This window comes from Clupea harengus, chromosome 18, assembly GCF_900700415.2.
Source record: "Clupea harengus chromosome 18, Ch_v2.0.2, whole genome shotgun sequence".
Lineage (NCBI taxonomy): Eukaryota > Metazoa > Chordata > Actinopteri > Clupeiformes > Clupeidae > Clupea > Clupea harengus.
The window spans coordinates 12751039-12776007 of record NC_045169.1 but is presented as its reverse complement, the minus strand read 5'-3'; the positions used below and the strand labels follow the sequence as shown (position 1 = coordinate 12776007).

General features: G+C 40.7%; 2 protein-coding genes across 2 annotated transcripts in view; both read right to left on the bottom strand.

Moving 5' to 3' along the window:
* Nucleotides 1-280: 280 nt before the first annotated feature.
* LOC116224596 (ribonuclease inhibitor-like) overlaps nt 281-24969 on the bottom strand; it is a 42755-nt gene continuing 18066 nt past the window's right edge. Inside the window, exons 4-6 of the mRNA XM_042710380.1 lie at nt 3044-3217; nt 693-866; nt 281-458 (exon numbers count right to left, since the gene is read on the bottom strand). Of these exons, the coding sequence (XP_042566314.1) occupies nt 281-458; nt 693-866; nt 3044-3217 (526 nt within the window). The remainder of the gene's footprint in view (nt 459-692; nt 867-3043; nt 3218-24969) is intronic.
* On the bottom strand, nt 15220-21601 carry LOC122133711 (ribonuclease inhibitor-like). The gene is made up of 4 exons (XM_042710381.1): nt 20985-21601; nt 19845-20018; nt 16829-17002; nt 15220-16119 (listed from the first exon to the last, which is right to left on the bottom strand). Exons 2-4 carry the CDS (start codon nt 19943-19945, stop codon nt 15942-15944), a joined length of 453 nt encoding a protein of 150 aa, XP_042566315.1. The 5' UTR covers nt 19946-20018; nt 20985-21601; the 3' UTR covers nt 15220-15941.

Sequence of the window (24969 nt, the reverse complement as noted above, 5' to 3'; positions counted from 1 at the left end):
TTTCATTTAGCAGCTGATATGTCATGCTAAAACACCTCTTGTTTCGTTACTAATACATAATTAGGCGCACTTTACGCATCTCCTCCCATCTCTTTGCGACGAACACCCACTTTCCCAAACCCACTTTCCCAAACCCACTTCCCAGCAGCGGTAATCTGCGCTTTTACTCAGGTGCGCCTCCTTTGGAAATATGGTTTTATGTCTTTACCCGCTATTTTACGCCTGAAATGGGCACAATCCTGTTAGTAAATGAGGCCCTCAGTATTTTGTCTTGTGATACTCACTCTAGTTTCTCCAGTTTACAGCTGGGATCCTCCAGAAGAGAAGAAAGATGCTTCACTCCTGAGTCTCCTGCTTTATTCCCACTCAGCTGTAACTCTATCATGTGTGAGGGGTTTGAACTCAGTACAGATGCAAGAGCTCTGAAGCCTTCCTCTGTAATACTGCAGGCTCCCAGGCTGCAGAGAGAAAAATAAATATATTCTTTGTTTCTTTTTAGACAATAAAATGTTACTATGAAATTCAAATGTTTTTTTGCAATAATATTATTTTGGTGTGTGTGTGTGTATGTGTTGAAGATATAAATGAGAGTGATAAGAAGTGTTTACAGCTGAATTAATAGTGACTCTTTACATGTGAAGAGTATCACTGTCACTGATAGCAAACTCAGTATTTGGTCTTCTGATACTCACTGTAGTTTCTCCAGTTTACAGTTGGGATCCTCCAGAAGAGAAGAAAGATGCTTCACTCCCGAGTCTCCTGCTTTATTCCCACTCAGCCGCAGCTCTCTCATGTGTGAGGGGTTTGATATCAGTGCTGATGCAAGAGCTCTGAAGCCTTTACCTGTAATACTGCAGGCGCCCAGGCTGCAGAGAGAAAGAAGGAAAGACTCTATTAGATCAGCTGAGGGACACACATGAGGACAAAGATAGAAGCAGTTATTACCCCATGTGTGCTGTGCATGTCGGACATGTAAGATATAAAATTAAACCTCATTTACATTTTTGAAAGGGGAGAACATAAACGTACAAAGTTCAGTACCTGACTGTGAAAGAGTTAATGCTTTTTGTGTTTCAAAATTGTCGAGTATATGTCTGTCTCTAAATTATATGTTGCATTTGTGTGAGTGAGAGGAAACTTTACAGGGGTGTTTGTGCGTGTGTGTGTGTGTGTGTGTGTGTGTGTGTGTGTGATACAGATGGAAAGGAAGAGTGCTAAGAAGTATAACACTGCAGTCTGACAGACTGTAGCAAGGAGGAGGAATAACACATCATGTCAGTTTACTGTTAAGAATCATATGACACTTCCATTCATAATAAAATGTGATATAGTGAACTGTGACTAAACAGTCACAATTTTTTAAATGTAAATGTAATTTTTCAGTTGGACATTTCTTTTTTTAAAGACTGCACGAGTGCAATTGACAAACCCGTCACCACTCTGATCTGCCTGTGAGGCGCAAACACCCTATTGCACCCCATCAACCCATCTCCTATCCCCTTCTATAGCTACAATGACAGTTTTGACACTGAGGGCCTCATTTACTAACAGGATTGCGCCTGTTTCAGGTGTAAAATAGCGGGTAAAAACCTAAAACCGTATTTATCAAAAGTGTCGCACTTTAGATTACCGCTGCTGGGAGTGTATAAGGGAAAGTGGGTGTTTGTCGCAAAGAGATAGGAGGAGATGCGTAAAGTGCCCCTAATTATGTACCCTATTAGTAAAGAAACAAGAGGTGTTTCAGCATGACATATCAGCTGCTAAATTAAAACTATGTGCCTGCGAGAAATTTGAAAAATACGAACATCAGAAATTTTATTTTTTTTAAATGTTTATATTTGATCATTTATTATAGGCATATACAAAATTGTCCCACCAGCTAGCTGTTTGGCCACGCTTTACCCAGAATTGCCGGTCATTGTGTGGTTTACCTTAAACCGTATTTTCACCCATAGTTGAAGCAAACCGAACGTCTGGAAATTTCAGTTGTCCCTGCCCTGCCCACGCTACAACTCCAGTTTTCAAATGTATCTGCCTATGGCAGCATTTTTGAAAACCCCGGTTTTCAGTGTTGGAATGCGCCGTTTTAAAGTAAGGGGTGTCGTGTATTCCTACCAGACTATTTAACGGGATGCTATGGAGCACTTAACTTGGCTATTAACTATCCTAGCTATCTCTAGCTTAGGGAACCATATTAACAGTTTACAGTTGCCTGTGTGTGATTAACTCATGTTAATATGTGTGAATATGAACTTGTGAACATAAACTCGTTAATATGAAGCTGCACAGGCACCCTGAGGGCTAACCATAGCAACCCAGAAACTCAATGTTCGCTGAAAAGTTGAATTTCCCAAAATCAGCTCACCAATAAAAGACAGTCTTGAATTCAAAGTGATCACAACTTTTAATGTGGACGGAAGGGCTAAACGGAGAAATCTTTATGAGTTTCTATATTTACCTGGGTTAGTTTGCTGTAACCTCGTGAACCAAAAGCTCTAATTTTAATTTGAGCTCATCATCCATGGTGGAATACGTAGGCTCTTTCTTCCCTATTTTAGTGGAGCGCTAAATAACACTAATGGGCGGTGTTAGGCGCAGAAGACGCGACGATGTTCTTGTTTGATAAATAGGATGCAAAATACCGTGCGTTATTTGCGGTTTGGCAAAGGCGCAGATTAAGCTGCGGTCGCAATGTTAGTAAATGAGGCCCAGAGACTTACATGTCATCTCATTTTAAATCATTTTAATTGCATTCAGTGATGAATATCATAGCACCTTCAGAAGAAGACAGTGATGAATTTGTCATAAATTCTGCTATTATTGTGAAACGACAGCCTGTTTTTAGTTCACATACAAACATCTTATGCCTTCAAGAAAAAAAAGACTTTTTTGCACAGGATAGCAATGCAGGATAACAAAAAAAGCTATTTCCAAATTTGGCAGTTTACACTATTATTATTTTTGATGATTATTTAAGTGTCCCCATAATACCGATTTAACTGAAGCTCTGTTAATTACAGAGAGTGTAACAGCATCCTCTAACCTCAGTTTCTGCAGTCTGCAGTGGGAATCCTCCAGTAAAGCACACAGCTGATTCACTCCAAAGGCTTCTGGTATGAGCTCACTCAGATCCAGCTCAGTCATGAGTAAGGGGTTTGAACCCACAGCTGAAGCCACAGCAGCACAGGCTTCCTCAGCAGCACTCCCTTTCAGGAACCTGCACAAATAGAGACAATAAACATTGGGCCCTTAACTGAAAGGGCAACAAGCACCATGAACAGACTTTATGCATCAGCAACCGCGCAGTGAAAATAGGTGGGGAGGGATACCTATATTTACAAATTTCATTGACTCAAAGCAGGAGGCAGTCAAGCATAAATGGGTTGAGTAAATAGTGAATGTGGCAATGAAGTCATTCTTTATCAGCCAAATGATTCAACCATATTTTATTAGGGTTCACAGAGAGCTCAGTAGCTGTTCTACAATGCAGAAAATATCAAATTCCCGGTTGTGAACGGAATGGTTTATGAGCGAAGGAAGGAAGCACTGCCAACTTTTTGTAATGACTATTTTACCCATATGTCTGCTTGTCCTGGTGCAGCATCTGTCAATCTTACAGGTTCAGTTTTCTCTGCAGGAAATTAGCTCATCTGGTCCCTTTAAATATAATATTTGTCTACAGTTGTTGCAATGCCCCTAACCCAGTTTAAAACTTCAGCAGCTTGATAAAATATGTCCATGTGAAGCCTTTTAAAATCCTTGAAACACAGCAGAACTCTCCACTGTTCTTGGAATATACTTACCAGACATTTTTCAGTTTACACTGTGGGTCATCCTTTAGTTCTAAAAGTAATTTCACTCCTGATACCCCTGGATCATTTCCTCTGAGATCCAGCTCTGTGAGATGATTGGGATTTAACTTCAAGGCTGAAGCCAGACTCACATAGCCCTCTTCTGCGATACTGCAGTCTGAGAGTCTATAGTGATAATATAGTCATAATTTAGTTCAGGCAAAAGAAAACACGACAAGACATTTACAGTTATGTTCATCATTTTAGGGTATGCTTTTGTAAAGAAAAATGTAATGAAAGAAAGAGAGAGGTCGACTGTAAAGCCAGCCCTGAGAATAAAAGGAGCACCAAGAGAGACCAATCAGGATGCTCCCTCTGTCACTCTCACAACCAGGCGCGGAGCAAGGAGTCGAAAACATTTATGGCTTAAGCCCAGAAATGAAATCATTCTTTATTGGAATAATTACCGTCAATATGAAGCTGTGCTTGGTGTTTAATCTCCAAATAAGTTGTGTTTACATTTACTGCTTAAGATTTAAAAAAAAATGTAGTTTACTGAAGTGAACTATGGTGACTACTCTATTGCTAGGATCTTAAACATTTTAAGGTGTAAACACACCTTATTTGGTTGTAATTCAAATAAAGGTCAGTAATTATTAAAAAAAAAGAATCGCCTCCACACACGACTGGTCCTGGGCAAGAGTATCGAACTATTATTTTTAATAAAGCACCATGTCATTGACAGGCAAAGTAATACAATTTATAGGAATATAGGCTTGTGCATTATGTTTTCCTTTCATGGGGAGGGTGCAAAATATAATCATATTTTTAAAGGAATATTTCTCTCAAATTTATTTATAGATTTTTTTCATTCTTTGTGTATTGATCTTTCAGGTGTGGTAGTGTATTATAAACGTACAATGAAAATTTGTTTATTTATTAGGGTTTAAAATCGAAATAGGCCACAAAATATTTGTGTTTATGGTCTTGGTCGATGGACCAGACTTTTCAAACAAGATTTCTTAAAATTGTGACGACAGATTTTGCTCATTCTTTTGTGTATAGATTTTCTCGGGTGTAGTAGTGTATTATAAAACTAGCAGCAGCAGTCTGTGACAGAACAGTCAGAATTAGTGACCTGATGTAAATATGTATGGTAAAGATGGAAAGGAGAGTGATAAGAAATGTTTACTGCCATATATGAATAGCAACCCTTTACATGTGAGGAACATGACATTTCACTACCACTGTCTAATTCAATGATAGCAACTCAGTATTTGGTCTTGTGATACTCACTGTAGTTTCTCCAGTTTACAGTGGACATCCTCCAGAAGAGAAGAAAGATGCTTCACTCCTAAGTCTCCTGCTTTATTCCCACTCAGCCACAGCTCTCTCATGTGTGAGGGGTTTGATCTCAGTGCTGATGCAAGAGAACTGAAGCCCTCTTCTGTAATACTGCAGGCTGTCAGGCTGTAGCATGGAGGAGGAATAACATCTCATCTCAGTTTACTGTTAAGAACAGTTGTCACGCTAGCACTGAACCCTCTCCTGCTCACAGCTCCTGGCACGCCTGCTCCAACTACAACTGCAACTCACCCAGCTCCGTCTCATTCCCATTCACCAGAATGCTAATCACGGACACCTGTCACTCCACTATTTAAACTCCTCACTTCCTTGTCTGGCCACGTTTCAAAAGGACTACATTCCCGAAGATTCAAGCTCCGGACTATTCGCTCCCGCGTTTCTTCCTGTTTCGGATTCCGACTCCCAGGTCACGTATACTCTCCACTAGGGATGCACCGATACCGATACCAGTATCGGTATCGGTGCCGATACTTCGTTAAAATACTCGTACTCGTATTCGTTTTTGAATTGCCGATACCAAGCACCGATAACACTCATCAGTATTTCACTGCATCAAACTGGCCGGGCTATGCTGACACAAATGTGATTTATTGTCCTACCTGTCCTACCACTCTCTACCAGACTAGTAAGTAGCTTATTTGCCGTCTTGTGTTGCATTTGCTTGATGTTTGACTGTGTTAGGAAAGTTTGTCATAGTGTCAAAGTATTTCAGAATAGAGGTTTCGCTAAATTTAGCTGCTAGCATCTCGTTAGCGATTAGCAATTCCGATGTGCTGCCTTAACGGCGATATGGGCTCATTTTAAGATAAATGACGACGACAGGACTAAGGCACTGTGTAAGATCTGCACTGCTACGGTGTCGAGGGGCGGAAAGGAAAGTACTTTGTTTAACACAAGCAATTTGATTAAACATCTGAAGACACACCATAGTACTAAGTACACAGAGTTCACTGATGCTAGTGGCGCAAGACCGAAGCAACCAATCTTAACTGACGTCTTGCAAAAGAAAAAAACGCGCACGCACACAGAGAGAGAGAGAGGTAGAGAGAAAGACTGTGCCACATAGGTTAAGTGATTGTTTGTGTACTTGAGCAGGAGATTCTTCTGATCCTTTTGTAACTGAAATGTGCTCTTGTGCTAATCCAGTAATAGTTCTGTTCACTTTTTGTTAAGCAGACTGTGTTGTTAACTATGCAGCCAATTGAATTGCCTTTATCTGGTTATATTTGCATTTTGTCTAATGTGATGATATTGTCTGTTTGAAGGCTTTTTTTGTGTGTTAAAACCAGAAAGCTCTGTTTATTTTTGGCTTGGGATAGCCTTCTGTTAATTTTGTACTATAGGCTTGACATAATATGCAGAGGATAAAATAAAATCTGCCTCCAAATTATTGCACTTTCATGGAGACCAAATCTAAGAAGTATCGGTATTGGTACTCGGTATCGGCAAGTACACAAATAAAAATACTCGTACTCGTATCGGTTTGTAAAAAAGTGGTATCGGTGCATCCCTACTCTCCACATTTGTTCCCTAGTTTCCGTGTTTCCCAGTTCCAGTGATCGTTCTCTAGTTCGCGTGTACTCCTGGACTGTCTTTTGTTTAATCGTTATCTTCTGAGTGTTGTGATTTGTTAATTACATCTAAGCGTTTATTCCCATTCCCTTGTGTTCATTCTGGTCCTCTGCCTGTGATCAACTTTTGTGTTGTCCCCGTTTATTCCCCTGTGACCCTGTTCATGCTGCTTCAAATAAACTCTGCCAACTTAAGTCTTTGTGTCGTCTGAAGTCCCTGACAATAGTATATAAACACTTCCATTCATGATAGAATTTTATGCAGCAGTTTGTGCCAGAACATTCACAATTTCTTCATCGTTAAAGGCTCCTTTTTTGTTTGAAATGTTTTTTTTTTTTTTTAAGACTGCATCAGTGCAACGACAAAATTGACAAACTTGTCCCCACTCTGATCTGACTGTGAGGTGCAAACACACCCTTGTACTCTACAACCCATCTCCTATCCCCTTCTATAGCTACAATGACAGTTTTGACACTGAGACTTACATGTCATCTCATTTTAAATCATCTTAATTGCGTTCAGTGATAAATATCATAGCACCTTAAGAAGGAGACAGGCATACATTTGCCACTTCAGGAAAAATTCTGATATTATCCAACAAGGAAAGCAACTTTTTAATTCATAAACAATCATCTCATGCCTTCAATAAAAAAGACTGAACTAGTTTTTCACATAGGATAGCAATGACAGGATAACAGCCAAATTGGGTAGTTCACGCTTAGGATTGTCTTACACAGAAGAACCTTGCTTGATTATTTCATTGTGTCACCATAATGCCACCTTAACCCCAGCTCTGTTAATTACAGAGAGTGTAACAACATCCACTAACCTCAGTTTCTGTAGTCTGCAGTGGGAATCCTCCAGTAAAGCACACAGCTCAGTCACTCCCAAGACTACTGGTATGCGCCTACTCAGATCCAGCTCAGTCATGAGTAAGGGGTTTGAACCCACAGCTGAAGCCACGGCAGCACAGGCTTCCTCAGCAGCACTCCCTTTCAGGAACCTGTACAAATAGAGACAATACACATTGGGCCTTAATTTGAAAGGGCAACAAGCACTGTGAATAGCCTTTATGCATTAGCAACCGTGCATGAGTTTACAAATTTCATTAACACAAAACAGGGCGCAGTCAAGCATAAATGGGTTGGGTAATTAGTGAATGTGGCAATGAAGTCATTATTTATCAGCCAATGATTTAAGTCAGCCAATTACAGCAATTAAGAAAAAAACAAAGATGAGGAGCCACATCTTTGTATTTCAGACAAAAACATGCATTGTTGCCCACTTTTGTGTTACGACTATTTAAGCTTGACCTGGTGCGAAAGCTCTAAATCTTACAGGTTCAGTTTTCTCTGCAGGAGGTAAGCTCATCTGATCCCTTTAACAGCTTGATAAAATATGTCCACGTGAAACCTTTGAAAATCTTTGAAACAGAACTTTCCAATCTTCTTAAAATATACTTACCAGACATTTGTCAGTTTACATTGTGGATCCTCCTTTAGGTCTAAAAGTCGTTTGACTCCTGATTCCCCTGGATCATTTCCTCTGAGATCCAGCTCTCTGAGGTGATTGGGATTTAACCTCAGGGCTGAAGCCAGACTAGCATAGCCCTCCTCTGTGATACTGCAGTCTGTCAGTCTAAAGTGATAATATAATTTAGTCAAGGCAAAAGAAAACACAACAAGACATTGACAGTGATGTTCTCCATTTTAGGGTATGCCTTTGTAAAGAATAATGTAATGAAAGAAAGAGAGAGGTCGACTGTAAAGCCCACCCTGAGAGAAAAAGGATCACCAAAAGAGACCAATCAGGATGCTCCCTCTGTCACTCTCACTACCAGGGGCGGAGCAAGGAGTTGAACACATGTGGTTTAAGGCCCAGAAATGAAGCAATTCTTTATTGGAATAATTGCAATTAATATGAAACTGTGCTTAGTGTGTTTAATCGCAAATAAGGTGTTTTTAAGTTCAATGTTTAAGATCCTAGTAATACATTTGTGGTTAACTGAAGTTATTTATGGTGAATACTCTATTGCTAGGATGTTAGACATTTTAAGGTGTAAACACACCTTTCTTGATGATTATTTAAATAAATGTTGGTAATTATTCAAATAAAAAATCGCCTTCCCTTAGCACACTCCTCTTTACTGGTAGGACTTCAGAGGTTTCTAATGCTGCCATAGTATCTGATGATATTTTGATACTCATTTTAGTGGAGGAAAAACATTTCATCTCAGTTAACTGTTAAAAATATGATATCAACACTTCCATTCATGATGGAATTTTATGCAGCAGATTGTGACAGGAGAGTCACAATTTCTGACCTGATGCAAAGGGACCTTTTTTGTTTGAAATGTTTTTTTTTTTTTAAAGACTGCACCAGTGCAACGACATAATTAACACATTTGTCCCCACTCTGATCTGACTGTGAGGTGCAAACACACCATTGTACCCTACAACCCATCTCCTATCCCTTTCTACAATAACAGTTTTGACACTGAGGGCCTCATTTACTAACAGAATTGTGCCCACTTCACTTTCCATATAAGGGAAAGTGGGTGTTCGTCGCAATGAGATGGGAGGAGATGCGTAAAGTGCGCCTAATTATGTATTCCGTGGTATTTACTAAAATTGCCTGATGAGTGCGCGTCTCTAATTTGCCTGAGAATTTTCCGCCTCATAAAAGCAGGTCTAAACCAGGTCTGTTCCATTTGTAACGAGGCAAGAGGTGTTTTAGCATGACATATCAGCTGCTAAATGAAAACTATGTGCGTGCAAGAAGTTTGACGCAATTCATTAAAAAAAAAAAACGAACATCAGAAATGTTATATCTCGTGACACTATATAGACCACCAGGCCCCTACACTGAATTTTTATCTGAATTTTCCGACTTCCTATCCGCCCTGGTTGTAAACTCTGATAAAATCCTCATAGTGGGAGATTTTAATATCCACATGGATAATGAAAATAATAGCCTTACAATTGCATTCCAATCACTAATAGACTCTATCGGGTTCTCCCAACATGTAAACACACCAACTCACCACCATAATCACACCATTGACCTTGTATTAACACATGGCCTAGAAATTGACCGCCCTCTAGTTCTACCTCAAAATACTGCCCTTTCAGATCACCACCTAATTACATTCAACATGAAATTAGATCTCCGTCCAACAACGGAATTAACCTACTTCTACAGCCGCTGTCTATCCGACAGGACTACAGCAGAATTCATATCAAAACTACCAGTCGCTCTTGCCACAGCTCCTACCACTGGCAAAGTAAATGACGTATGCACACCCCCACCCCATATCGACCTACTAACGGATGGCGTCATACATGCGCTCCACTCAACCCTTGACGCTGTTGCGCCACTTAAAAAGAGAATAAGAAAACTGAAAAGACTGGCCCCATGGTACACTGATCAGACTCGTGCACTTAAACAAACCACACGAAAACTAGAAAAAAAATGGTACTCCACCAAACTTGAGGTATTCCACCTGGCATGGAAGGATAGTCTTCTAAGCTATAAACGAGTACTTTCTGAGGCAAAATCGGCTTACTATTCTTCATTGATTGACAATAATAAAAACAACCCAAAGTTCCTATTTAACACCATTTCTAGGCTAACAAAAAACCACAATACAATCGAACATTCTGTTCCCATAAGCTTTAGTGGTAATGATTTCATGACCTTTTTCAATAACAAAATTCTAACAATAAGAGAACAAATTCATAGTCTCCTCCTTACACCTCTTCCAAAATGCCCTATGGCTATGGCAACACCCCCTAAACCTGGTGCTCTCCTTGAATCCTTCGCACCCATTGACCTCCCTGAACTAAACTCCCTGATCCTCTCATCTAAATCATCGACGTGCCTACTAGACCCTATCCCCACAAAACTTCTTAAACATGCACTATCGTTATTAAGTGAGACATTACTTAATGTAATGAATAATTCACTAATTTCCGGATACGTCCCCAAATCATTTAAAATAGCAGTGATCAAACCATCTCTCAAAAAACCTAACCTTGATCCTGATAATCTAGCTAACTATAGACCCATATCTAACCTCCCCTTCTTGTCAAAAATACTTGAAAAAATAGTAGCTAAGCAACTTACTTCCTTTCTACACCAAAACAAAATCGAAGAAACCCTCCAATCTGGCTTTAGAGCCCACCACAGCACTGAAACGGCCTTAGTCAAAGTCCTGAATGACCTACTAATCGCATCCGATCATGGGTGCACCTCAATACTAGTTCTCCTAGACCTTAGTGCCGCCTTCGACACTATAGATCACCATATCCTATTACAGAGACTTGAACACCATGTTGGCATCAAAGGCTGTGCCTTATCCTGGTTTAGATCTTACCTCTCTGATCGCCATCAATTCGTTCACGTCCATGAGAAGTCATCCAATCACACTAGAGTAAGCTACGGTGTTCCCCAAGGCTCTGTCCTCGGACCACTGCTCTTTTCCCTTTACATGCTACCCTTAGGTGCTGTCATAAGGAACCATGGCATTAACCTCCACTGCTATGCTGATGACACCCAACTCTACCTATCCATGAAACCTGATGAAATTGTACATTTACCCAAGATAGAAACTTGCCTGCAAGATGTAAAATCTTGGATGGCTAACAACTTCCTGCTCCTCAACTCTGATAAAACTGAGGTTATGCTTGTAGGCCCCGATCAATTGAGAATGACACTATCTAGCCATCTATCCACACTCGATGGCATCCCAACACCCAATACTAGCATCAAAAACCTTGGTGTAACTATCAACCAAGACCTCCTATTTGACTCACACATAAAACAGATCTCAAAGACATCATTTTTTCATTTACGCAATATTGCCAAAATTAGAAAAGTCCTATCCCTCCAAGATGCAGAAAAACTAATCCACGCATTTATTACTTCCCGACTAGATTACTGCAATGCTCTCCTGTCCGGATGCAGCATCAACTCAATAAAGAGCCTCCAACTTATACAGAACGCTGCTGCCCGTACACTCACCAGAACTAAAAAAAAATATGAGCACATCTCACCTGTACTTGCCTCTCTGCATTGGCTCCCTGTCAAAAGTAGAATTGATTTCAAAGTACTCCTGCTAACATACAAAGCCCTAAATGACCTGGCTCCAAACTACCTTAAGGAACTAGTTGTCCCCTACTGCCCCCTAAGACCGCTCCGTTCCCAGAGTGCAGGCCTCCTTGTAATTCCAAGAATATCAAAAACTACAGTAGGAGGCAGAGCCTTTAGCTACCGAGCCCCCCTCCTCTGGAACAATCTCCCTGCCTCCATCCGAGATGCAGACACCCTACCTATATTCAAATCAAGACTAAAGACATTCCTCTTTAGTGCATCCTATAGCCATAAGTAATTGCGTCAACAAACCCATCACCTGCTGGGCCAGCCAGTCAGCAAGCATAACTAGACATAACTGAACACATAAGAAAAATAAATAAATAAATAAAAAATGTATATCACTGGGCTACAGACAGCGTATGTTGTACCCTGCAACCCTAACAAAGCTTACGACTAAAATCTCCACATGTACCAAACCAAACTAATTGCTAAATGGCAGCATAACTAAACATAACTAATGCTAAACCAAACTAAATGCCAAACCAAACTAAATGCTAAATGCCAAAATAGCTAAACACATCTAAAACACATGCAATACCCCCCTAATCAACATAACTGGGCTACAGACAGCGTATGTTGTACCGTGAAGGAGTGCGGAAGATCCCGGGTACAGCACACGGCGCGTATTGCGACTGTCACCAGCCAACTAAATACTAAATAAAATCCCCATACACCCAGCCAGGCAGCCTCTCTCTCTCTCTCTCTCTCTCTCTCCCTCTCCTTTCTTATCACATTGCTAATGCCTATAATAACCCACTCACTCTGTTCTTTTTCTTTCTCTCCTAATCTAGACTATCTTCGCCATGGGACGCTGCTGTAGTCTCTCTACCCGGTCTACCTGCAGAAACCCTCGACCAATTGCACCCACCGCCACTGCACTGCCGTACACTTACTCTACCTCATACCCTATGCTAGCATTTATATACAATATATATTATTGCCACCATTGACATGTTTCTCTGTTCCTACTCCCCTTACCCCTGTAATAGTAACCCTATCAGCACAGTGTATATCCACTAAACTGGTCTTGTCTGTATCATGTATTTACCACTGGATGTCTGTATATATATTATGTACATCTACCAAATGCAGGCTATGTACAACACCTGTTGTTTCCCTTCCCCTTCTGCCACACAACCCTCCTCCCTTCCCCCCTTCCTATCTCCACCCGGCCGACCTCAAGCAGATGGGTTCCCCCTTATGTGCCGTGGTTCTGCTTAAGGTTCCTTCCTGACTAACAGGGAGTTTTTTCTTGCCCGTGTTGCCATTGTGCTTGCACTAAGGGGGTTTCAGGCTCTGGGCTCTGTAAAGCGCCTAGAGATAATTGTATTGTTATGGCGCTATATAAATAAAATTGAATTGAAATTGAATTGAATCATTTAATATAGGCATTTAAAAAATTGTCCCACCAGCTGGCTGTTCGGCCAGGTCTTACCCAGACTCGCCGCTCCATGTAGGGTTTAAACCATATTCTTTGCCTTTTCCACCCATCGTTCAAGCACACCGAGTACAGTGCTCGGCTTCTGCGTAGGACTAACGCGTATCTATTCAGGAAAAGAACTTGTACCTGAAGTACACTAACTAACTAAGTAAATTGTAGAGACAGAGCAGCATATTCATTTCACCTTCCATGTTTATTTTGACGATATAGCCTCTTGAGCGCAAGCTACCCCCAGTGCCATGCAACGTCAGCGTATCTGAAAACCTCCTTTACCCCTGACAACGTAGTGTAACGAAATTACATTTTAATTGAATTTCTAAAACGTGCTTATTGCACTGCAAACTGCATGCACATTGTACATTCAGATCCACAAAACATATCTGGAGCCTCACAGAATCTCACAGAAACTCAGACACACACACACACATACAACAAAACACACACACAGACACGAACCGCAAGCTAACCTTAGTGCCATGGCAACCGAACCTTGAAACAACCGTTTTCCCTCTTAGTTAGGGTTAGTTTGGACGGGGTCTAAGTTTGCTGTAACATCGTGAACCAAAAGCTCTAATTCTAATTCTAATTTGAATTCTAATTTAAACTCATCATCCATGGTGGCAGGAACACGCAGGCCCTTTCTTCCCTATTTTAGCGGCGTGCCAATAACACTAGAGAGCGGAGTAAGGCGCTGATTATGCAACGAGGTTCTTGTTTGATAAATACTAAGCAAAATGCGGAAACACATTGGCCCTCATTCTCGAACATTTTCTGAAGTTTCTTCTGAAATGTTTCTTACGGGCTTCGGAAAAACAACGTAAGCAAAAGATATCCGCCAAATTCATGCACGCTTGAAAATGTGGTCCTACGCAGCAGAAGTTTTCTGGGCTGTGCTCCCCCGGAAGAGTTTTCTTAAATTGAAAGCGCGTTCTCGTGCTCCTGAATTTGCATACATACACGCCCTGCCAGCTCCTTATAAGGGCACGCAACCGTAGTGACGTGTGCAGTCGGAATCGACTTAAGTGCTTATTTATTTATTCACTTACATTTGCAGTGTTCGTGTACATTACATTTAGTCATTTAGCAGACACTTTTGTCCAAAGCGACGTACAAGGGATAGAACAGTCAAGCTACGAGCAATAGAGACCTAGTGTAACAATAAATACTACTTTACATAAGTAATAGAAAAACGAAATAGGAAATAAAAACGAAGTGCAGGAATGTAACTGCTATAAGTGCAAGTTAAGCACTAGTCGAAGTGCCAGTTAGGAAGGGAGGTGCTCTCTGAAGAGTTGGGTCTTCAAAAGCTTCTTAAAGGTAGAGAGGGACGCGCCTGCTCTGGTAGTGCTAGGCAGTTCGTTCCACCAACGTGGAACTACTTGAAAATTCTGGATTGCCGTACTTGCACAGACGGCAGTGCCAAACGACGCTCACTAGACGAGCGCAGCATTCCGGTGTAGTCCTTTTATTTATTTTATGACATCACGGTGCCTCGTAGAATCATGACTATAGGCCTACATGTGAAACGTAATTGTTAATGATACTTTAATCCGAGGATCTGTAGAGTTGATGTGAACGCAATCACCAACGATTTCTCACAAATTCATTAACACGGAGAGTTTTCTTAAATGCAATTCCTCAAAAAACCACAAGATGGCCCACGGGGCCATCTTGTGGTTTTTTAAGGAATCGCATTTGAGAAAACTCTGGCCGAGTTACGACTGCTATTTCGAGTTCGGAAAGTTTTCTGAAGTTCAGAGCAAATCCCAGATGAGAAAACTTTCATGAATGCCAAATGTTGTCCTAAATCCAATTCCTCTTAAATTCCTCTTAAATTCCTCTTAAATTCTTCTTAACTGCGTTCGAGAATGAGGCCCATTGTGTGCTGTATGCGGTTTGGCAAAGGTGCTGATTACTCTGCGCTCGCAAATATTAGTAAATGAGGCCCAGAGTCTTACATATCAACTCATTTTAAATCATCTTGATTGCATTTAGTAATTAATTTCATAGCACCTTCAGAAGAGGACAGTGATGAATTTATTTGTCATTCAGGAATAAATTCTGCTATTATTGCACAACGACAACGACTTTTTAATTCACATAAAAACATCTTATGCCTTCAAGAAAAAAAAAAGACTAAACTAATTTTTCACACAGGATAGCAATGACAGGAAAACAGAATAAGCTATTGCCAAATTTGGCAGTTTACACTTAGGATTACTCTGTTCATTACAGGGAGTGTATCAACATCCACTAACCTCAGTTTCTGCAGTGTGCAGTGGGAATCCTCCAGTAAAGCACACAGCTGAGTCACTCCCAAGGCTTCTGGTATGAACCTACTCAGATCCAGCTCAGTCATGAGTAAGGGGTTTGAACCCAGAGCTGAAGCCACAGCAGCACAGGCTTCCTCAGCGGCAGTCCCTTTCAGGAACCTGTACAAATAGAGACAATGAACACATGTCTGACACAAAAGGTCATCACTGGTACTTAAATAAAAAAAATTAAAATAAAAAAAACATTACAACTTCTGCCAAGGCAGCCTTTTACACCTCATATGTCCATGTGAGGCCTTTGAAAAAACAGAACAGCTGTGTAATATTCTTGGTCTTGATATACATTTACCTGAGATTTTTCAGTTCACACTGTGGGTCCTCCTTTAGGTCCAAAAGCAGTTTGACTCCTGATTCCCCTGGATAATTTCCTCTGAGATCCAGCTCTCTGAGATGATTGGGATTTAACCTCAAGGCTGAAGCCAGACTAGCATAGCCTTCCTCTTTGATACTGCAGTCTGAGAGTCTACAGTGATAAAATAATCATAATTTAGTCAAAGCAAACAAAACTAGGCATTTACAGTGCATTTAAAGTGAGACCATTATTGCAGCCAAATTGAAGGGATCAACAGTTTACTACGTAAGGTATATTGGATGACAGAGCATTTGAAAGGTTGAAAATAATAAACATTGAGGTGGTATTACTGCCCAAAATGCAGATCACAGTTCTGAATGCATGGTGCAATAATGGTCAAGGTTCCATTATTAATTAACTGAATACAGTTATTTGGAAACATATACATACATTTTCATCTGAGTGTTTGTCCCAAAATACACAGATAATACAGATATACGTTTCGTATGACCTTGTGTACTTCTTTCAGTGAGCTGTTAGCATGGAAAGGAAGAATCTTGAAGTCTATGTAGGTCTGCAACTTTACATCATTTGATAAAGTGTGTAATAAATACTGTTTCTCTGTCTGTAATAATGGGGATACTTTTCACTTAAGTGTATTTCATCAAAAAAATATATATTTGTATATACGTATGTTTGTGTGTTGGTGTGATTGTTTGTAAGTGTATTTGTTTGTATGTCTGCGTGTGTGTGTGTGATAAAGATGGAAAAGGAGAGTGATAAGAAGTGTTAACTGCTGAATTAATAGTGACCCTTTATATGTGAAAAATATGACAGTTCACTGTCTCTATCAACAACTATTTGGTCTTGTGATACTCACTCTAGTTTCTCCAGTTTACAGTTGGGATCCTCCAGAAAAGAAGAAAGATGCTTCGCTCCTGAGTCTCCTGCTTTACTCCCACCCAGTTTCAGCTCTCTCATGTGTGCGGGGTTTGATCTCAATGCTGATGCAAGAGCTCTGAAGCCTTCAACTGTCATTCTGCAGTCTCCCAGGCTGTAGAGAGAAAGAAGGAAAGACTATGTTAGATCAGCTGAGGGACACACATGAGGACAAATAGAGAAGCAGTTATTACCCAATGCTTTCTGTTCATGTCAGACATGTAAGACATAACGATAATGCTCATCTATATTTCTGAAAGGGGAGAATATAAATATACAAAGTTCAGTACCTGAGTGTGAAAAGTTTAATGCTTTTTGTGTTTCAAAAATATGTGAAGTATATGTCTGTGTTTAAATTATATGTTAAATTTGTGTCTTTGAGAGGAACATTTACAAGTGTGTGTGATACAGATGGAAGGGAAGAGTGCTAAGAAGTGTAATACTGCAGTCTGACAGGCTGTAGCAAGGAGGAGGAATATCATATCATCTCAGTTTACCAGGGCTCTCAAGTGTCACGCATTGAGCGTGACAGTCACTCATTTCGGTCTTTAGTCACGCACTCCCGCCACACATCGTATTTCTCACGCTGAAAAAAAACTCTAGGCTATTTAATGTGCCGCAGCGTGCAAACATGACCTGGCCGCGCTGCCCTCACCATGGAGGAATCAAACACGTCTCCCCGACTCCCCAGGAGTTCTGCCGTGAGTTGCCACTTATCAGCTAATCAAAAAAAAGAAATGGCCTACAGAATAGCCAATCAGAAAAAAACCTATATTTTGTATCTGGGTAAGATTTCATCCAGCAACCAATGAAAATAAAGCATCCTGGAATTGCGCGCGATCGATCTTCCGAAAGAAACTTTCACCTGAGGAAACCACTGGAGCTCTGAGCATCAGTCTTCTACAAAGAGTAAGTCGTCTCCTGTTTTAATGTTGCAACAAATTCACAATGGTTTGACACAAGCAATGACAACTTGACTGCAGTTAGAGAATATATCCCAGATAATTAGCATTAGTTTTTAATGAGTGTTTGTGGCCAACACAGTTTTAGGATACAGCCTGCCTTTTCACTATAGCTTTGACCCCGAACTTCGTTAATAGGCTATAATAAATTCGAGTAGGCCTATTAAAAATATATATAGCCTGTAATTCGAACGAATATTAGGCAGCCCTTAATATTCAATGATGTTATGGGCATTATTTTTTGTAAATGTGTTTGCTTGAACATTCTATTCAGATTACGAGGCTTCTTCACGCCTGGTGAAGTTGTGAATCGCAAGCTCATTAGGCATACTAGCATGTTATAAATATCCTGGCCATGGATGCATAATTGCATCTGTCTTTCAAAGATGTTAGGTAAAAAACAAATGAGGATCCTGTCCTTCGCCCAAAGAGGAAAGCCCCCTAAAAAGGCCAGATTAAGCCCAGAGAAGGTCGTAAACACATTAGAGGAGGAGATGGTGGAAGAGGAAGAGACAGTACAGGTGGAAGAGGAAGAGACAGTACAGGTGGAAGAGGAAGAGACAGTGCAGGTGGAAGAGGAAGAGACAGTACAGGTGGAGGAGGAAGAGACAGTACAGGTGGAAGAGGAAGAGACAGTACAGGTGGAGGAGGAAGAGACAGTACAGGTGGAAGAGGAAGAGACAGTACAGGTGGAAGAGGAAGAGACAGTACAGGTGGAGGAGGAAGAGACAGTACAGGTGGAAGAGGAGGAGACGGTGCAGGTGGAAGAGGAGGAGATGGTGCAGGTGGAAGAGGAAGAGACAGTGCAGGTGGAGGAGGAGGAGATGGTGCAGGTGGAAGAGGAAGAGACAGTACAGGTGGAGGAGGAGGAGATGGTGCAGGTGGAAGAGGAAGAGACAGTACAGGTGGAGGAGGAAGAGACAGTGTAGGTGGAGGAGGAGGAGACGGTGCAGGTGGAAGAGGAAGAGACGGTGGGGGAGATGGCTAGAACAAAAGGGAGAAAAGTCCCAGGAGCAGCCACCTACAAGACCTCTTTTAATAGTGAATGGACCTCTAAATGGCCATTTATTACTGTAGGAAGCACCAGCTCATATTACTGGTGCTCTATCTGCCGCCAAGAGAACTCCTGTGCCCATCCAGGTGTGCGGGATGTGACAAGGCACATAGGCAGTAAGGGGCATCAGGCCAAAAACGTTGACTTGCCAGTGACTGCAGAGATGAGTGTGCAAGAGGTCAAGGGACATTTAAATGCATAAGGTTGACTACAATGTTCATGAATACCATTTTTCCTAATTAATACATCCAATTCTATGACTATGGCATATATAAGACATTCATCCATGACATGGACAGAATACTGCTCAGGGATGGGGGCGGGCCGGGGGCGTGGCCTTGGTGGGGAATATGTCACTCTTGCCTGTCTTCACAACTTGAGAGCCCTGGTTTACTGTTAAGAATCATATGACACTTCCATTCATAATAAAATATGATGTAGTGGACTGTGACTAAACAGTCACAATTTGTGACCTGATATAAATGTAATTTATCTGCCTGTGAGGCCAAAAACCCTATTGCACCGTACAACCCATCTCCTATCCCCTTCTATAGCTACAATGACAGTTTTAACACTGAGTCTTACATGTCATCTCATTTTAAATCATCTTAACTGTGTTCAGTGATGAATATCATAACAGCTTCAGAAGAGGACAGTGATGCATTTGTCATTTAGGAACAAATTCTGCTATTATTGCGCAACGACAGCCGCTTTTTAATTCACATATGCATCTCATGCCTCCAGTAAAAAAATAGACGTAACTAGTTTTTCACACAAGATAGCATTGCAGGATAAAAGAATAAACTGTTGCCAAATTTGACAGTTTACACTTGGGATTGTCCTACAGAGAAGAACTATGCTTGATTATTTAATAGTGTCACCATAATACCACCTTAACCCCAGTTCTGTTAATTACAGAGAGTTTAACAACATCCACTAACCTCAGTTTCTGCAGTGTGCAGTGGGAATCCTCCAGTAAAGCACACAGTTGAGTCACTCCCAAGGTTTCTGGTATGAACTCACTCAGATCCAGCTCAGTCATGAGTAAGGGGTTTGAACCCACAGCTGAAGCCACAGCAGCACAGGCTTCCTCAGCAGCACTCCCTTTCAGGAACCTGCACAAATACAGACAATAAACATATTGGGCCCTAAACTGATAGGACAACAAGCACTGTGAACAGCCTTTATGCATCAGCAACCACACAGTGAGAATAGGTGGGGAGGGATACTTATATTTGCTAATTTCATCGACACAAAGCAGGGTGCAGTCAAGCATAAATGGGTTGAGTAAATAGTGAGTGTGGCAATGAAGTCATTCTTTATCAGCTAATTAGAATGGTTCGACCATATTTTATTAAGGTTCACAGAGAGCTCAGTAAATGTTCTACAATGCAGAAAATATCAAATTCCTGGTTGTGAACGGAACTTGTTTCTGACCGAGGAGACAGAGGTTCTTGTGCAGGAGGACTGCCCAACATCAAAAAATGTAGAAGTTTCACGGGAAAGGTGTTGCCTTGAATTAACTAATTTATACATCAAACTCCCATGTTTGTGCGCGGACACATCCCAGAATTGTGCTGATCCACCCATGTTTGCACTTAGAATCTGACTCATGAAATAAAATTAGCCAAAACATCTTGCCAAGTTATAAAATCAGGTTAAGTTCATGCATGGCAGACTTTACATGTTGCCAGCCATGTTGCCCATCAATTAAATTAGGGCCCATTATCTCTTGTCTGACACAAAGCAAACTCTCAAAACCTTCCGTCAAGTCAGAAAATTCCAGCAAATAGGAAAAACGTAGCTGAGAAGCCACACATTTCTTTTTCAGGGGAAAGGAAGCACTGCCAACTTTTTTGTCACGACTATTTGACCTATAGGTCTGCTTATCCTGGTGCAGCAGCTCAAAATCTTACAGGTTCAGTTTTCTCTGCAGGAAATTAGCTCATCTGGTCCCTTTAAATATAATATTCATCTATGGACGTTGCAATGCCCCTAAACCAGTTTAAAACTTCAGCAGCTTGATAAAATATGTCCATGTGAAGCCTTTGAAAATCTTTGAAATCTTGGAATGTACTTACCAGATATTTCTCAGTTTACATTGTGGATTTTCCTTTAGGTCTAAAAGCAGTTGGACTCCTGATTCTCCTGGATCATTTCCTCTGAGATCCAGCTCTCTGAGATGATTGGGATTTAACTTCAAGGCTGAAGCCAGACTAACATAGCCCTCTTCTGTGATACTGCAGTCTGAGAGTCTAAAGTGATAATATAGTCATAGTTTAGCCAAGGCAAAAGAAAACACGACAAGACATTTACAGTTATGTTCATACTTTTAGGGTATGCTTTTATAAAGAATAATGTAATGAAAGAAAGAGAGAGGTCGACTGTAAAGCCCGCCCTGAGAGAAAAAGGAGCACCAAGAGAGACCAATCAGGATGCTCCCTCTGTCACTCTCAATACCAAGGACGGAGCAAGGACTTGAAAACATTTATGGCTTAAGCCCAGAAATGAAATAATTCTTTATTGGAATAATTACCGTCAATATGAAGCTGTGCTTGGTGTGTTTAATCACCAAATAAGGTGTGTTTACGTTTAATGTTTAGGATCCTAGTAATAAAATTGTATTTAACTGAAGTGAATTATGGTGACTACTGTATTGCTAGGATCTTAAACATTTTAAGGTTTAAACTAGGGCTGTCAATAGATTAAAAAAATTAACGAATTAATCGCACATTTTGAAATTAAATTAATTAATCGCGATTAATCGCGATTAAAAGTTTTTTTCTTCTTAAGACTAAATCTTATAAATTAACGAGTAATCACTTCATACAGCGTGTATTTTAGACACTGTTGTTTAATTGTAGTTTTTTTTTAAAAACACAATGGTGCCCCTTGACGGTAAATCGTAAGAATTTCCCCTGAAGCAATTCGAATCACCTCAATCAGCCCACTGTCCTCAACTATGTTGATGGGCCGACAGTCACCGGCAACCCAAATGGCAACCTTTTCACGGACTCGTCTAGTTATTTTCCTAGAGAAGTCATGGAGTGTGGGTTGGCGATCATCTAACCTGGGACTGCTTTCTGTCAGGTGCTTTGCATTAAGGTGATAACTTCAAGACGAGCTGCTTCTGTGATGGCTAAATTCAGCTTGACAAATGCTACATACAACTTTAGTTTTGTCGATTGTTCCGTCATTTTGGCTCTTAAACAGAGACTTTCCGCCCAACAATCCCTCAGCTCTCTCCATCTTCAACTACCACAGTGGTTCTCAAACTTTTTCTGTCTTTCCCCACTTTGAACAAGGGGGGCTATTCAAGCCCCACCTGTCCCTCATCGCTCCCATAAAATGGTAGGCCAAGTCTGGCCTGATGTAATTCCCAATCCTCTCCCCACCTCTTCTCCGCCTCGCTTCCTGTCATAACTTCATGTCCTATCCAAATAAAGGCATTTAAAAAAAAAAAAATGAATAAATAAATAATAATTTTTTTTTTCTTTAAGTTGCGTTAATTGCGTTAAAATATGTTATCGCGTTAATCGCGGCCGCATTAATCGCATAGATTAACGCGTTAACGCTGACAGCCCTAGTTTAAACACACCTTACTTAATGATTATTCAAATAAAGGTCGGTAATTATTCAAATAAAGGATCGCCTCCACACAAGACTGGTCCTGGACAAGAGTATCAAACTATTATTTTTAATAAAGCACCATGTTGTTGACAGGCTAAGTAATACAATTTATAGGAATACAGGCCTGTGCATTATGCTTTCCTTTCAAGGGGAGGGCGCAAAATATCAGTCTATGATATCGGGCTGGATTTTTAAAGGAATATTTCTCTTAAATGCATTGATAGATTTTGTGTATTGATCTTTCAGGTATGGTAGTGTATTATAAACGTACAATGAAAAATTGTTCATTTATTAGGGTTTAAAATCGAGATATGCTGCAAAATATTAGTATTTATGGTCTTGGTCTATGGACCAGACTTTTCAAACAAGATTTCTCAAAATTGTGACGACAGATTTTGTTCTTTCTTTTGTGTATGGATTTTCTCGGGTGTAGTAGTGTATTATGAAACTAAAAGCAGCAGCAGTCTGTGACAGAACAGTCAGAATTAGTGACCTGACGTAAATATGTATGATAAAGATGGAAAGGAGAGTGATGAGAAATGTTTAGTGCCATATATGAGTAGCAACCCTTTACATGTGAGGAACATGACCCTTTAGTGACCCTTTACATGTGAAGAGCATGACAGTTCACTGTCATTGTCTAATGAACTGATAGCAACTCAGTATTTAGTCTTGTAATACTCACTGTAGCTTTTCCAGTTTACAGTTGGGATCCTCCAGAAGAGAAGAAAAATGCTTCACTCCTGAGTCTCCTGCTTTATTCCCACTCAGCCACAGCTCTATCATGTGTGAGGGGTTTGATCTCAGTGCTGATGCAAGAGAACTGAAGCCCTCTTCTGTAATGCTGCAGGCTGTCAGGCTGTAGCATGAAGGAGGAATAACATTGCATCTCAGTTTACTGTAAAGAATAGTTATCGCGCTAGCACTGAACCCTCTCCTGCTCACAGTGGCACGCCCGCTCCAACTACAACTTACCCAGATCCGTATCATTCCCAATCACCAGAATGCTAATCACGGACATCTGTCACCCCATTATATAAACTCCTCATTTCCTTGTCTGGCCACATTTCAAAAGGACTAAATTCCCGAAGATTCTTCCTCCCAGCGTTTCTTCCTGTTTCGGATTCCGACTCCCAAGTCACGTATACTCTCCACGTTTGTTCCCTAGTTTCCGTGTTTCCCAGTTACAGTGATTGGTCCCCAAGTTCGCGTGTACTCCAGGACTGTCTTTTGTTTAATCATTATCTTCTGAGTGTTGTATTTTTGGACTTAAAAACTTCTGAACGTTGTGTTTTGTTAATTACAACTTCTCAGCGTTGTTTCCCATTCCCTTGTGGTCATTCTGGTCCTCTGCCTATGATCAACTTTTGTGTTGTCCCCGTTTATTCCCCTCTGCCCCTGTACCCCTGTTTATTCCCCTATGCCCCTGTTCTGGCTGCTTCAAATAAACTCTGCCAACTTAAGTCTTTGTGTCGTCTGAAATCCCTGACAAAAGTATATAAAAACTTCCATTCATGATAGAATGTCATGCAGCAGTTCGTAACAGAACAGTCACAGTTTTTTAGCCGATGTAAAGGCTCCTTTTATGTTTGAAACATTTTTTGTAGGTTTCTTTTTTTTTTTTTTTAAGACTGCACCAGTTCAATGACAGAATTGACACACTTGTCCCCACTCTGATCTGGTGCTGAGGTGCAAACACACCATTGTACCCTCAAACTCATCTCCTATCTCCTTCTATAGCTACAATGACAGCTTTGACACTGAGGGCCTCATTTACTAACAGGATGGCGCCCATTTCAGGCGTAATTTCTGCGCAAATAGCGGGTAAAGACATGGACAAATGCGACGCACTTGAGTAAAAGCGCAGATTACCGCTGCTGGGAGGGAATAAGGAAAAGTGGGTGTTCGTCACAAAGAGATGGGAGGAGATGCGTAAAGTGCGCCTAATTATCTAATAATGTATTAGTAATAAAACAAGAGGTGTTTTAGCATGACGTATCAGTTGCTAAATGACAACTATGTGCGTGCAAGAAATTTGAAAAATACGAACATTAGAAATGTTATTTGTTTAAATGTTTATATCTGATATATCATTTAATATAGTGTAAGGTAGTGTATGTGCCACGCCGCTAGGCAGCGCTGCAGCCGTGTTCTGTAAATGATAATTTGTTTTCTGTGATGTTGTTTGTACCTCGGGGTGACCCGTCAGTTTCACGAGTTCTGTTGCCAGAGATGCCATGAGTGAGCTTGAGTGTGTGTGCTTGATGAATGAGATAGCTGCTGTGCTAAAGAAATACATTTAATTGTCACCATAATACCACCTTAACCCGAGCTCTGTTAATTACAGAGAGTGTAACAACATCCACTAACCTCAGTCTCTGTAGTCTGCAGTGGGAATCCTCCAGTAAAGCACACAGCTGAGTCACTCCCAAGACT